This window comes from Oncorhynchus clarkii, chromosome 27 (genome assembly GCF_045791955.1).
Source record: "Oncorhynchus clarkii lewisi isolate Uvic-CL-2024 chromosome 27, UVic_Ocla_1.0, whole genome shotgun sequence".
In the NCBI taxonomy this organism is placed as follows: domain Eukaryota; kingdom Metazoa; phylum Chordata; class Actinopteri; order Salmoniformes; family Salmonidae; genus Oncorhynchus; species Oncorhynchus clarkii.
In genome coordinates, this window is record NC_092173.1 from 31,429,261 (window position 1) to 31,445,911 (window position 16,651).

Consider the following 16,651-nt stretch of genomic DNA (forward strand, 5'->3'; position numbering starts at 1 on the left):
CATATCTACTAGCTGTGTGTGTTGATTTTGGAATGCGTAAGTTAATGTGGCACTGTTAGTATTGTGTTCTGTAACTTGTACATCTGAACACTCATAAATGCACCCTCACACACACCCTCAAAAAGTACATGATAAACCACATGCTACCAATGTTTACTTTTGTAACCACAGACACAGACCTCGCCTTCATGGACAGACGCTACACTCTTATTTTGCCCAAGGACATTATGTTTTGAACTTTTTTCATCAGCCATTTTGAAAAACGTCTTTAGATGGTGTGGTGGATGGCGTCACATTGTCACATGAATTATGGCATCTGGCGTGTCAAGAACCTATTCGAGTGATCAGAACACGGCAAACGGTGATAACTAGCAGTGTAATTGTCTCTCTGACCCCTGCGTCTAATTCCTCTGTTTGTACAGAGGTCATTAGCCTCCCCTGTCCTGTTCTGCCATGTCCTGTCCTCTTCTGTTCCTTCGCACTGTTCAGGCTGTGATTGAACGTTCCAAAAACAATTGTTAGTGTGTAAACTGAGCTAGTATGAAGATTCTTTATCAGTCTCTGAGTAAGGAGTGCCATGTTCTTTAGTGGGTTGGACATTATGATGATAGAGAAGTATCCCATTTTAAATTGATAAGAAATATACCGGTATATCTTATTACCCTTTCCTCTGTTAGAGGTCCTGTCATCTACAATGTGTGTTCATTGTGTGTTAAATGCAGAAGTTGACTGTGGCAGAACAGGACACACACAGTAGAATTGATTAACATTTGTATAGAGCGGAAGGGATTGCACTGACACCTTATAATTTCCCTGTGACAGTCCGTATGTCACTCTACCTGTTCCCTCTGTTTCCAGGGCCAGTGCTTTTCAATAGCCAGACATTAGGCCTGCGAAACGGACACATTAACACATATCAGTTTTACTGTGTCTGTTATGTTCCTATGGTGCATGGCATTGTTTCTGTAAAGCGTTCTGTGACTAGGTGACAGGGAAACTGGTTCCCTGGTGAAAAGGATAGTGATTAATATGAACACATATACATGTACTGTAGGTTTAGTTGACTTTTTAAGTTTCTCACATTATTTCACCCCTCCCCCTCCACCTCCCTCCATCTTTCATCCCTCTCTCCCTCTCTCCCTCTGTTCGTTCAGAAAGAGAGCTGGAGGGAAATGCAACTGAGCTTTACTGCTGTGTGCCCTGAAAGGGAGAGCCAACCCACTGGGTACAGAAGTCAATTCAACATCTGTTCCATGTTGGTTCAATGTCATTTCATTGAAATGACAACGTTGATTCAACCAGCGTGTGCCCAGTGAGAATCCCCATTAAGTACAGAGGTCTAATTGCTAGCTAGGGCACAGGAAGCTATACACATCCTCTTTCAGCTACTCTCTATTCATTCTGAGTAACTCCTTCTGTCTCAGTTGGTCCATTATGCCAATGTTGCACCCTGTGTGAAGGTACCTGTTCACAATGTCCAAACCCCCTTGCTATTCATTCCAACACACACACACACACACACACACACACACACACACACACACACACACACACACACACACACACACACACACACACACACACACACACACACACACACACACACACACACACACACACACACACACACACACCCCTGCAAGATAGTCTTGTGTAGCTCAGTTGGTAGAGCATGGTGCTTGCAGTGCTAGTGTTGTGGGTTTGATTCCCATGGGGGATCAGTATAAAAAATGTATAAAAATGTATTCACTCACTACTTCAAATCAAATTTTATTGGTCACGTACACATATTTAGCAGGTGTTATTGTAGCGAAATGCTCACTCTGGATAAGAGCGTCTGCTAAATTACAACAAAAAATTGAAATGCAAGATGTGCTGACTAAATCCCTATGGGTGTACGCACGTATCCTCCCGACCCACACACACACCTGTAAGACGTGCTGACAGTAGAGCCAGTCATGAGAGGCTGGGCTGAGTTCCCTTCTTCAACATCACAGATGGAGCGTCAGCGTGATGCCCAATGGGGGAAATCTCCACTGTTCACCGGCAGGAAGACAGCTGCTGCTTCTGTCTTATATTTAGCCTTCTCTGCCGCCCTTCTTACGCAACACAACAGCCTTTGTCACCGGCGGTGGGAATCTGCTGTTCTTGATTCACAAGGTTTCCATGAGTCATCAACCATCAACACAGTACATGACACGCAACGCAACAAGCACGTCAGCAAGCATGGCGTTTATAAATACATTCTTGTGAATTTGCTATTCATTTAAATGTTTCTAGGCTTATGTAGCCAAATTGTATCTATGATCTTATTATCCTTCATGGTCTTTATATGTTCTATTTCTATCTATAATTAACCAATGATATCAAGCCACACCCAGCCATGATTACAGACACTAGTGACCCGCAGTGTTTGTCATTATACCCTGATGAAGACAGCTTGTCTGTCCAAACGTTGGTTATTTAAACAATAAGGCACTAGGGGTTGTGGTATATGGCCAATTAGGGTTGCACATTTTGGGGACAATTCAGAGGTGGAAACTTTCCGTGGGAATTAACAGGAATATATGGGAATTAATGTGAAAATATGTGAATTAACAGAAATACATGCAAATTAATATTAATACCATTAAATGTAGATGTTTTCTGCATTGCATATATTAACCATATCAGATGGAGACAGAAACATAAACCTTTTACCTTATCATAGTAGACATAATTGCAAATGACTAAATCCTTCCAATAGAAATAAAAAAATATTTAGTTTCGAATTGAACTTTAATTAAATGCGTTGACTCTTCACATGGGATGATTTCACTGAACAACAAAAGAAAGAGAATATTGAATGATCCCCAATGATGCATCACATCTCCCAAAAATGTTTTCGACATACAGTACATCTGTAAAATGATAGTCTAGAAACGAAAGCTTTGGTTGTCTTCCTCTCAGGCTTCCATGTCTTCTCCCTGGACTTCCTCAATGTCCACGTCAATATCCACCTTCACTGTCACTATCCAATCTTATTGAGGATGGCTACGTTGTCAAGATCAAAAAGCCTTAAATTTGCCCAGATGGCCACCAACTTTTCAACCCTTGTATTGGTCAGCCTGTTGCGTGCTTTGGTGTGTGTGTTCCCAAACAAGGACCAGTTGCACTCTGAGGTGGCTGATGTTGGTGGGATTTGGAGGATGATGGAGGCAACAGGGGAAAGAGCCTAAGCTCCACAAAGTCCCTTCCACCAGGTGGCTGATGAGATATGTTGGCACGAGTGTCATATTGCATCTCCATTCCAAAGCCCTTGCTTGGAAGTGTACTTCGCCAGACTACCAGGATCCTTGCCCTCATCCAGGCCAAGGTGGCGAGACATGGTAGTGATGACACCATACACCTTGTTGATCTCTACACCAGACAGGATGCTCTTGCCAGCATACTTGGGGTCCAACATGTACGCTGCTGCGTGTATGGGCTTCAGGCAGAAGTCTTCACGCTTTTTGATGTATTTCAGAACTGCAGTTTCCTCTGCTTGGCGCAACAGGGAAATGGGCAGGGCAGTACGGATTTCTTCTCTTACATCTGCAAGCAGAGTCTGAACATCAGACAGGATGGCATTGTCTCCCTCAGTCCGTGCAATGGCTACTGCTATAGGTTTTAGGCTGCTTACCACTCTCTCCCAAAATACATCATCCAGGAGGATCCTCTTGATGGGGCTGTCCATATCGCCAGACTGTGGTATGGCCATTTCTTGGAGAAACTCCTTCCCCTCCAGGAGACTGTCAAACATGATAACAACACCACCCCAACGGTTGTTGCCTGGCAGCTTCAATGTGGTGCTCTTATTCTTTTCACTTTAATTGGTGAGTTAGATTGCTGCTATAACTTGATGACCCTTCACATATATAACCATTTCCTTGGCTCTCTTGTAGAGTGTTTCCATTGTTTTCAGTGCCATGATGTCCTTGAGGAGCAGATTCAATGCATGAGCAGCATAGCCAATGGGTGTGATGTGAGGCTAGGACTTCTGATTCAAGAAAGATCATGAGCTGTTGCTATCGATAAGGTGTCTGATTCATCATTTTCACCTCGAATAGAAGTAGAGGGACTTTTGTCTGAGGTTGCTTGTTGTGAGCTCTGAGGGAACTTTATGCACTTGGCCAGATGATTCTGCATCTTTGTTGCATTCTTCACATATATTTGAAAATGTACGCAGCTTTTCCTTCTACATTAGCTGCAGTGAAATGTCTCCACACATCAGATAGTGCCCGTGGCATTTTCCTGTAAAGATTAGAAAAAAAAATGTAAAAAAAACCCAAGTACAATTCCATGTAAAGATAAGTAGTTAAGCAGTTAGATTAAACAACTTATTTGTAAGATAAATGTTTTAAAATTAAATATGAATGGAAACAGGTGAATTAACACTCCTCAATTAGCAGGCTCAAGCTAAACCCCACATGGTAGCAAAAACAAACTAGGAGAAATGGTTAGCAAGTTAGAAATGATTTAAACACACTTTGCTGTAGGCTACTATTTACTAGTTAACAAAAAATCATGTATGTCGTATAAAAGATATTCACCCCACCCAGTATTGTAATAAAAACTTACAGGAAAGCATATAGTCAGTCATTGGCTCAGACAGTGTAGTAGTGTGGGCTCAATAGCATCTCATTAGTGTGCAAGATCTTGAGAATCAGCTGTACATGTGATGGAAAAAATGCACTGTGCATGCAGAGGGTTGCAATTCCATTGAATTGGGGATAGTTTAACCAAAGTATGCCACAAGACCTAGAATTGCCTTATGTGTATCCCACAAAAAAGGTTCTCTGTTACAAGCCAACTTTTTTGATGAATTTAAACAGAATTCCCCAAATTCCCAGGCTTAACTTCCCACGGCTAAGGGCTGTTCTTAGGCATGGAGTGACTGTACACAGCCCTTAGCCGTGGTATATCGGCCATATACCACAAATCCCTGAGGTGCCTTATTGCTTTTATAAACTGGTCATCAATGTAATTAGAGAAGTAAAAATAAATGTTTTGTCATACCTGTGACATACGGTCTGATATACCACGGCTGCCAGCCAATCAGCATCCAGGGCTCAAACTACCAAGTTTATAATTGGTTATTAAATCATTGCATCTGTGCTCCTAGAGTGTTCGGTTCTCCTTTTCTTTTTCAAGTATATAAATACATGAACTGCAAAAACGTGGCAATAGTTGTGACAGATACGCGAATATGTACTGTATGACATGGAACTGAATATAGTATCTGACTGAATGCACAGTACCAGTCAAAAGTTTGGACACCTACTCATTCAAGGGTTTTTCTTTATTTTTACTACATTGTATAATAATAGTGAAGACATCAAAACTATGAAATTATACACATGGAATCATGTAGTAACCAAAAAAGTGTTAAACAAATCTAAATATATTTTATATTTGAGATTCTTCAAAGTAGCCACGCTTTTCTTTGATGACAGCTTTGCACATGCTTGGCATTCTCTCAACCAGCTTCACCTGGAATACTTTTCCAACAGTCTTGAAAGACTTTTCCTTCACTCTGCGGTCCAACTCATCCCAAACCATCTCAATTGGGTTGAAGTCTGGTGATTGTGGAGGCCAGATCATCTGATGCAGCACTCCATCACTCTCCTTGGTCAAATAGCCCTTACACAGCCTGGAGGTGTGTTGTGTCATTGTCCTGTTGAAAACCAAATGATAGTCCCACTAAGCGCAAACCAGATGGGATGGCGTATCACTGCAGAATACTGTGGTATCCATGCTGGCTAAGTGTGCCTTGAATTCTAAATAAATCACTGACAGTGTCACCAGCAAAGCACCCCCAAACCTCCTCCTCCATGCTTCACGGTGTGAACCACACAAGTGGAGATCATCCATTCACCTACTCTGCGCATCACAAAGACAAGGTGGTTGGAACCAGAAATCTCAAATTTGTAAACATCATACCAAAGGACAGATTTCCACCGGTCTAAAGTCCATTGCTCGTGTTTCTTGGCCCAAGCAAGTCTCTCTTATTTTTGGTGTCCTTTAGTAGTGGTTTCTTTGCAGCAATTTGAACATGAAGGCCTGATTCACGCAGTCTCCTCTGAACAGGTGATATTGAGATGTGTATGTTACTAGAACTGTGTGAAGCAGAGAAGGGGCGGCAGGGATCCTAGTGGTTAGAGCGTTGGGCCAGTAACCAAAGGTTGCCAGATCGAATCCCCAAGCTGCAGAGGTAAAAATATGTCATTCTGCCCCTTGAATAAGGCAGTTAACAAACTGTTCCTAGGCTGTCATTGTAAATTTGTTCCCAACTGACTTGCCTAGTTAAATATATATATATATATTTAAATCATTTATTTGGGTTGCAATTTCGGAGACTGGTAACTCTAATGAGCTTATCTTCTACCCCAGAGCTTATCCTCTACAGCTCTCATGAGGGGTGGTCCTCATGAGAGCCAGTCTCATCGTAGCGCTTGATGGTTTTTGCGACTGCACTTGAAGAAACGTTCAAAGGTGTTGACATTTTCAGGATTGACTGACCTTCATGTTTTAAAGTAATGATGGACTGTTTCTCTTTGCTTTTTTGAGGTGTTCTTGCCATAATATGGACTTGGCCTTTTACCAAATAGGGCTATCTTCTGTATACCAACCCTACCTTGTCACAACACAACTGTTTGGCTTAAACGCATTAAGAAGGAAAGAAACTCCACAAATTAACTTTAAACAAGGCTCACCTGTTAATTGAAATGCATTTCAGGTCACTACCTCATGAAGCTGGTTGAGAGAATGCCAAGAGTGTGAAAAGCTGTCATCAAAAAAAGCTGTCTTCACTATTATTCTACAATGTAGATAATAGTCAAAATAAAGAGTAGGTGTGTCCAAACTTGCCAATGGTATTGTATAGGTTATGGCCTACCCTTCACTCCACTGAAGACTGAAAACAAAACGCTTGTGTGTTCTAGTACTACGACATACTGGCCTAACCCTACCCACAACCCCCCTCTCTCCCTCTCCTTTTCAGGTCCACATCACAGTGTTGGACAACAACGACAACGCACCTGTCTTCTCCCAGCCCACCTATGACATCACCATCTCTGAGGACACACCCCCGGAGACGGAGGTGGTCCAGGTGTTAGCGTCAGACCGGGACGAGCGCCACCGCCTCACCTACTCCCTCCACAGCGCCATCGACCCCTCCAGCCTGCGTCTTTTTCGTATAGACCCCATCATTGGCACGGTGTATACTACAGAGAGACTCGACCACAAGGCTAGGGCACAACACATCCTCACTGTCATGGTAAGAGACTGATACCATTACTGTTGTATCAAATATGGTTTGGTTATCTTGAATCAAATCAAATTGTATTAGTCACATGCACTGACAGTGAAATGCTTACTTACGAGCCCCTAACCAACAATCCTGTTAAAAAAATATATATGGATAAGAATAAGAAATAAAAGTAGCAAGTAATTAAAGAGCAGCTGTAAAATAACAATAGCGAGGCTATATACAGGGGGGTACCGGTACAGAGTCAATCTCGTTGTAAGAGAGGATTCCATTCGTGTTATTTGGTCACATTCCCTTAAGATTCTGCATGAAAATCCCTCCGTTGGTCATGGATGTGTTGAAACTGTCAGAGGCGGAGTGAAAAGAAAAGAATGGGAAAGGAGAGGACAGCAGAGGAGAGGAGAAAGGACCTGTAGAGATGCAGAGGGGGCCAAGAGCATTATCTTTATTCCAGCAGCTTAATATTCTAATGTGACTCAGCTCTCCTGCAAGAGACAGACTACTTCTATGTCTATGTTCTCATTTTACCTGAACTCATCATTAAGCAGTTACTCTAATTACTGAGAGCAATGAACCAACGTCTCACCCTCGTCAGGGGAATGAGACGGTTTAAGGAACCATGACTGCGTTTGTGTGTGTGTTGGGGAGAGCGATAAAAGGAATTTGTGAAAGAGAGATGTGAGAGTGATCTGACTGGAACTGTTTTGTGTTGGTTGGGAGAGTGTTAGGTGTATTTGTGTGTGTGTGGGTGTGTGGAGTCAGGCTGTGTGTGTGTTTAGTTCTGAAATGAATCATCCTCATTCACTCTGTTTTACTTACTTTCCTCTGGTTCAGTGGGTAGGTAACATAGGAAATGAATGCTCATCCTACCACTGTAGTTGTACTGTTTTGTCAAATCTCGAAGAAATGTAATTATCGATGAAATGTAGTCATTTTGAATTTTATCATATCGCAAGGTAGGAACGTCTGCCTGACATTTTTTACGAGGGAAAATATACTGTATATATATATATTTTTCAGTTTTAGGCGGGCGCACTGATTTAATTTGGTGAAATCTACAGGTAGATAGTATCTTTAATATCTGGCATTCGGTGTGCCCATGACAGTGCCTGCTGTGCTGGAACCAGGTATGTTTGCGCATCTGTACATGTATAGTATAGGCTACAATATGATCAGTAGCTCATAATTGTAACATCTTCCTGCACAAAATAGATAAGAGGTCTAACAATATAAATCTAAATTGACTACACATAACCACTACAGAGTCTAAGATAACAGTTCCCAAACACTACACATAACCACTACAGAGTCTAAAATAACGGTTCAGAACAGACACAACAGACACAGACAGAACATACACAGACAGAACAGACACGACAGACACAACAGGCACCGCAGACACAGGCAGAACAGACTGAACAGACACAGGCAGAACAGACAGAACAGACACAGACAGGCACAGGCAGAACAGACAGACAGAACAGGCACTGCAGACACAGACAGAACAGACAGAACAGACACAGACATTCACAGGCAGACAGACAGAACAGACACAGACAGGCACAGGCAGACACAGGCACGGGCAGAACAGACACAGACAGGCACAGGAAGACACAGACAGAACAGACACAGGCACAGGCAGACACAGACAGAACAGACACAGACATAACAGACACAGACAGGCACAGGCAAAACAGACACAGACAGGCACAGGCAGACACAGACAGAACAGACCTATTGTCTCCAATGGACCCAGTGATCGTCCACCTACCACTTCCTCAGTACCATAACACCCTTCAGTCTAGGGTTATTATATCACTCCTAGGCCCATTGGGTTGTGTTAAGTGTGTTGAACTAGCCAGTGTTTCATAATACCGCCAGCAGAGCTAGCGCTAATTCTGATGCTAATGCTGGTTCTATTAATACTCACCCTGTGTGGCGCCTCGTATGAGACAAGCTTTTTCTCTGATCCCATTCTCTTGTTGTGGAGAGTCTCGCATCGGGGCATAAATATACATCTCATTAGCCTTCTAATTCTCATCTGCTCTCCCGATGACGGGATTAGTCCGTCCCAAAAGACCCATAATGGTTTGCAGTGACACTCCCTTTTCATTTCATGGAAAGTTAAAGCTTCAGTACATGTTTTAAAGGGAAACTCCAGTAATGTTGTCCTATTGAGTCTATGTGTTTGTTTATTCTTTGCCGTAACATAGAAAGCTATTTTGTAATACGCAACTGTTTATTTTGCCTCATGCCAGTTATATAATGAGAAATGTAGTTGTGTCAGATCTAATACTATACACCTGTATTAGTAGACCAATGATTAGAAAACATTTCTCCCTCAGGTAAAAGACCAGGAGTTTCCATACAGGAGGAACCTGGCCCGAGTGTTGGTGGATGTGGAGGATGTTAATGACCATGTCCCAGTGTTCACCAGCGCTCTGTACGAGGGTTCAGTCTATGAGTCTGCAGCAGTGGGCTCTGCTGTGCTCCAGGTGACTGCCCTGGACAAGGACAAAGGAGAGAACGCAGAACTCCTCTATACCATGGAATCAGGTGAGCAACTATACAAATGGCATTGTAATTAAACAATAAGGCCTGAGGAGGTATGGTATATGGCCAATATACCACGGCTAAGGGCTGTTCTTATGCATGACGTAACACGGGGTACCTGGACACAGCACTTAGCCGTGGTATATTGGCCATATACCACAAATCCCCGAGGAGCCTTATTACTATTATAAACTGGTTACCAATATAATTAGAGCAGTAAAAATAAATGTTTTGTCATACCCATTATACTGTCTGATATACCACGGCTTTCAGGCAATCAACATTCAGGGCTCGAACTGTCCGGGTTTATAATAAGAGTTTTAGAACTATCAAAATAATAAGGTGTGTCTAACTATACATAGATATAGACCAGGGGTCTCCAACCTTTTCTAGCATGAGAGCTACTTTTAAAAAAGGAAACATTGCGCAAGCTTTTTTTTTTTCTAGCATTCAAATATTCTTCTCTTCTCCTCCTCTACAACTCTTTCCCGGGTCCTTAGTATACCTGGTAAAATATTATGGTTAGTAAACCACTCTAAGGAGGGCCTATAAAATGTGAGATTTTCACAAATTCTGTTTTCTCAGTAAACATTTTTTATTATTTTAGATTTATGTTTTACTCTCAAAATAAAAACAATTCATAGAGAAACAATAAAATGGGATGTCATATCATGCTTAAATCCCATCAGAAGACCATTTTCTGTGGGGTCTGGAAAAAACGAAAATTGATTTTTGCGTATAATTTAATTACACATCTGGCCCTTTAATTGCCGTCTAATGTGAGGAATGTGCCGTTCGAGCGATGGTTCTGTACTGCTGCTACACATTTCATGGCAAAGTTTGAAAATAATAAATACAATTTATATACTTACTCATGATATACTTCTGCCAGGTAAGCCTACTTTGCAGTTAACATTTCATTGACAATGTTTTGGGGAAAGTATGCCCATTATTTTCAACCTACAAGATGGTTATCACATCAACTGGATAAACATGGAGCGATAGACAAAGCGCACAGTAGTGGCTAATAGTGGCTAACCAGAGGTGGGATAATGTCAATATTGTGTTGATTAGATAGTAGCTGGGAGCTTGCAGTGTATGATATGTGTGAGATTTGTTTATGACAGTTTGCGGTGGAATGCGTGAAAATTGCATGTACTTTCACAATTGTTTGGCAAACTTAGGTGGGTAAAAGATTACAATATACAAACAGTTGATAAAGATTTAGTTGCACTAGTTTTTATCACTGAATATTCGTTGTTATGTCTGTTTTCCTTTAGGCAACACAGGGAACACATTCTGGATTGAGCCGGTTCTGGGGATCATCTCTGTGGCCCGCGAGCTTGACCTCTCCACTATCGGCCATTACATCATCACCGTCAGAGTTACCGACAATGGCTCCCCTCCACTCTCTGCCAACTCTGTGGTTCGCATCGCCATCACGCTGTCCGACAATGCTGGACCCAAGTTCTCCCAGACCGAATACCAGGCCGAGGTCACAGAGAACGTTGCCGTGGGAACCTCTGTCACCACGGTGAGCGCCATGAGCCAATCCACGCTGACCTACGACATCCGACATGGCAACAGCGAACGCACCTTCAGGATCAACCAGTACAGCGGCGTGATCACAACTCAGGAACCCCTTGACTATGAGACCACAGCATCTTATAACCTGATCATCCAGGCCACCAACATGGCTGGCATGGCCTCCAATGCCACCCTGCTCATACGGGTGGTGGATGAAAATGACAACCCACCTGTTTTCCAGCTGCTACGCTACCAGGGTAGTATCAGCGAGGCGGCGCCCATCAACAGTGTGGTCCTGAACCCAGACAACACTCCTTTGGTCATCAAGGCCACTGATGCTGACCGCAACCAGAACGCTCTCCTGGTCTATCAGATCGTTGAGGACACAGCCAAGATGTTCTTTAAAGTGGATTCTGGCACCGGCTCCATCAGGACTATCGCCAACCTGGACCACGAGACATTTGCTAGTTTTAACTTTCATGTTCACGTGAGGGACAGTGGGAGGCCTCAGCTGACAGCGGATAGCCCCACTGAGGTCACCGTCCAGGTAATCGACACAAACGATTCTCCACCTGTCTTCACCCAGAACGCCTACGAAACTGTCCTGCTGCTGCCCACCTATGTAGGAGTAGAGGCATTACAGGTCTCAGCCACAGACCCAGACCAAAACGTCCCCACAGAACTCACCTACTCACTGACAGACGGAAACCTGGAGCACTTTGCCATCCAGCTCTCCAGCGGCATCATCATCGTCAAGAACAACAACTTCTCCAAGGAACGGTTCCGCTTCAACGTCAAAGTGTCTGATGGAAAGTTCTCCAGCACCACTCTAGTCACTGTTCTCGTCCGTGAGACGCTGGACTCTGGCCTCTTCTTTGCCCACAGCCTCTACTCCTCGTCCATCCAGGAGAACAATACCAACATCACCAAAGTGGCCGTGGTCAACGCAGTGGGGAATCGCCTCAACGAGCCCCTCAAGTACACCCTACTGAATCCTGGGACACGCTTCCGGATCCGACCCACCTCGGGCGTAATCCAGACCACTGGGATTCCCTTCGACCGTGAGGAGCAGGAGTTCTATGAGCTGGTGGTGGAGGCTGGGAGGGAAAACGACCGTCTGCGTGTTGCCAGGGTGTTTGTCAGGGTCCAGGTAGAGGATATTAACGACAATGCTCCTGCGTTCCTGGGACTTCCGTATTACGCTGCTGTCCAAGTGGAGGCTAAACCTGGTGTGCCCATATTCCGAGTCACCGCCATGGACCGTGACAAAGGCATCAACGGAGAGGTGTCTTACTACCTCAAAGACGACCACGGACACTTTGAGATCGACAGGCTGACGGGCGGCCTCCGTCTGAAGGAGGCTTTTGAGTCTGACCTGTCCAACCAGGAGTACCAGATGGTAGTTTATGCCAAGGATGGAGGTTACCCTCCCCTCTCATCTGCCGTAGAGTTCCCCATCACCGTGGTGAACAAGGCCATGCCCGTCTTTGACAAGTCCTTCTATGCAGTGGCGGTGAACGAGGATGTAGCGGTACACACGCCTATATTAGGAATCAATGCCACCAGCCCAGAGGGCCAGAACATCATCTACACTATCGTGGAGGGAGACCCCTCTCTGCAGTTTGACATTGGCTTTGACACCGGAGTCATTAAAGTCATCAACTCCCTGGACTATGAGATCGCCTCATCCTTCCGTCTGACTGTCAGAGCCACAGACTACCTGACCGGCGCCCGTGCTGAGGTGGACGTAGATGTCACAGTTAATGACGTCAATGATAACCCTCCGGTGTTTGAAAAAACATCCTATAAGGCAGTTCTGTCTGAGACTGCCATGATCGGCACTCCGGCGCTGCAAGTGGTGGCTACCGACCAAGACTCTGAGAAGAACAACATCGTACACTATCAGATCTTCTATCCCACAGATGCCTACAACAGCACCGACCACTTCCACATCGACAGCAGCAGTGGCCTCATCCTGACCGCCCGCATGCTCGACCACGAGCTTGTCCAGCGCTATGACTTCATTGTCAGGGCAACCGATAACGGCTTCCCACCGCTGAGCAGTGAAGTGTCGGTCGTGCTTGTGGTGAACGACATGAACGACAACCCTCCGGTGTTCAACCAGCTTCTCTACGAGGCCTATGTCAGCGAGCTGGCCCCTGGGGGCCATTTTGTGACCTGCATCCAGGGTTCAGATGCTGACAGCTCAGACTATGACAAACTGGAGTACAGCATCCTGTCAGGAAACGACAGGATGAACTTTGTGATGGATGGTAAGACGGGTATCATCATGCTGTCTGGTCACAGGAAGCAGAGGATAGAGCCAGCCTACAGTCTGAATGTATCCGTGTCTGATGGGGTGTTCACCAGCACGGCCCAGGTGCACGTCAGGGTCCTGGGGGCCAACCTCTACAGCCCTGTGTTTGAACTGAATCCCTACGAGGCAGAGGTACGGGAAAATGCAGCTATAGGAACAAAGGTGATCCAGGTAAGAACCATTCATTTTGAAGTATTCAGCATATGAACTTTAATTGAAATAATGATATGTATTTTATTGAATTAAGCTTTAATGTACATGATACTGTATTTGTAATATGTTTTGTTTGTGCAATACCCCATCTAAAAGAAAGTAACTTAACTATTATTTTCAGGTGAGGGCAACCGATGCTGACCCAGGAGTGTTTGGCCAGATTACCTACTCATTCATCAATGACGTGGGCAAGGACCAGTTCAGTGTGGACGCCAATGGTCAGATCACCACCTTGGAGAAGCTGGACAGAGAGGACCCAGCCAACAAGAACATTTTCCTCATGGTGGCAGCCCAGGACGGGGGTGGAAGGGCCTCCTACTGCACCGTCCGTGTCTCCCTGGTGGATGACAACGACAACGTCCCTCGCTTTCGAGCTGTGGAATACCGTGCTTCTGTCAAATCTGACGTTGGCAAGGGCTTCCTGGTGACCCAGATCCAGGCATATGATCCTGATGATGGTGCCAACTCTAAGGTGACATACTCGCTCTACAGTGAGGCACACGTACCCGTGGTGGATGTCTTAGAGATCGACCCTGACAACGGCTGGATGGTCACCAAGGGGAGTTTCAGCCACCTGCGCAACTCAGTCCTGTCTTTCTTTGTCAAAGCAGTTGATGGAGGCATCCCTGTCAAGCACTCTTTAGTATCAGTCTACATCCATGTCTTGGCACCTGACGCCCTCATCTCCTCCTTCACCCAACCCCAGTTCTCCTTTACCGTCCCAGAGGACACCCCTATAGGAGCTGCCCTAGGGTCCGTCCGCCTCATCACCCCACCAGGCTACGCCTCGCTGCCAGTCACATTTGCTCTAGTCAACGGAGAGACCGGGGAGAACAACCTGGAGGGAGTCCTGGTGGTGGACAGGGACACTGGGGTCATCAAGCTGGACAAGCCTCTTGACCATGAGGTCATCACCTCCTTCCACTTCAAGGTCACCGCCACCGTCCAGCAGGCAAAGCTGGACTCTGTGACCAGCGTTGACGTAGAAGTCAAAGTCTTGGATGTGAACGACAACAAGCCAGCATTTGAATCCAACTCCTACGAGGCGACAGTGATGGAAGGGATGCCTATCGGCACCATAATCATCCAGGTTCAGGCTCTGGACCCAGACTCTGGAGCTAACGGACAGGTTACATACAACCTAGGCACATTGACTCAATCCGAAGGGAAGCCGGACCAATCCACAGAGACCTTCACCATTGACAGCAACACGGGCTGGATCTCTACTCTCAAGGAGTTGGACCACGAGATGTGCCCATCCTACACCTTCCTGGTTGTGGCCTCAGACCTGGGGGAGGCCCTGACCCTCTCCTCCACCTCCACGCTGACCTTGGCCGTGTCAGACATCAACGACAACCCGCCCAGCTTCCTGGATGAGAGGTACCTGGGCTCAGTGCGCGAGAGCGACCCCCCTGGCGAGGTGGTGGCGGTGCTCAACACTAGAGACGACGACAGCTCTGCAGTGAACCGCCAAGTCAGCTATCACATCACAGGTGAGTCATAGAATGGGAGTGTGTGTGCTATTAATGTGTTTAGCTGTCTGTGCCCTTTATGTATCTTTATATGTCTCACTGTCTGTCTTTCAACTTGTGTTCTGTCCCCCTGTCTCACTGTCTGTCTTTCAACTTGTGTTCTGTCCCCCTGTCTCACTGACTGACTGTCTGTCTTGGCTATCTCTATCTGTCTGTCTCCCTGTCTCACTTCACTGCCTGCCTCTCTATCTCTCTCTCACTTTACTGCCTGCCTCTCTTTCTCTCTCTCATTTCACTGCCTATCTATCTATCTATCTATCTATCTCTCTCTCTTCACTGCCTGCCTCTATCTGGCTGTTTGTCTCGGTCTGTCTCTCTGTCTCTCTCGGTATGTCTTTCTGTCTGTCTGTACCATTGTCTGTCTCCTTGTTTACTTCAGATAAACTCTTCATTTGTATTCTGCCTGGCCACTCTCCAAACCATCACAACAACTCTCGTGAATAAACAAGAGGGAAACTCATAACACTAAATTAAGGATGAGGCATGATTTATAATTCATACATTTCTTATTTGTATGTTAGGTATACTTGCGCATACCAGCAGTGGGGGCTTGATTAATAAACAAGCGTTGTCGCAGTAATAATGATTTGAATACTGCTGAGACTAGCGCTCACTGCCAGATAAGCAATTTTTCACCACAAAATATGACATGCCTGCACAACAACCCTGACATTTACCACAAAATTACAGCCTCGCCGAAGGCCGCTGAGGTAGTAAATACAGTCAGAGTAAACCGTTTAAAGACACGAGTACCTGCAGCGCATTTGATGACATTTGTTGCTATAGCAATAAGTCCTGTTTTTATCTCTCTCCATGAGTTTAAGGGATGGATGTTTCTTTTAAAGTGTTTGTGGCGGGAGACTGGAGAGGGTTAATTAGATTGTGGTTGACACAGGGACATCAATAGGAGTTGATTTTCATAAACGTTTTTGCCATTTAGTGAGTATTTGATTTGGTGAAGTACCTGTGAAGTACCTGAAAGAGTGTCTAGTCTAGTTTGATAACTAAACAGAGATATCAAAGGTTAGAGAGAAGGACAAAAGAGGACTACATCTGTTGAAAGAGGGTAAGAGTTGTCTAATTTATTCTCTGCTAATTGACAAGTGAAAAAATAATAATTAAGTATGAACGCCCAATGAGACGGAGCGGTGGATCGCCATGCCAACTGGGAAGCTAAGGATCCCCTCTGCTGAATGGCATTCTAATGAGCATCGCCAGTAG

At 44.9% G+C, this 16,651-nt stretch overlaps 1 protein-coding gene across 1 annotated transcript in view; it reads left to right on the forward strand.

Moving 5' to 3' along the window:
• LOC139385609 (protocadherin Fat 3-like) overlaps nt 1-16,651 on the forward strand; it is a 213,911-nt gene that overhangs the window by 150,703 nt on the left and 46,557 nt on the right. The window contains exons 8-11 of the mRNA XM_071130817.1: nt 7,022-7,297; nt 9,634-9,844; nt 11,122-13,856; nt 14,020-15,391. Coding sequence (XP_070986918.1) covers nt 7,022-7,297; nt 9,634-9,844; nt 11,122-13,856; nt 14,020-15,391 — 4,594 coding nt within the window. The remainder of the gene's footprint in view (nt 1-7,021; nt 7,298-9,633; nt 9,845-11,121; nt 13,857-14,019; nt 15,392-16,651) is intronic.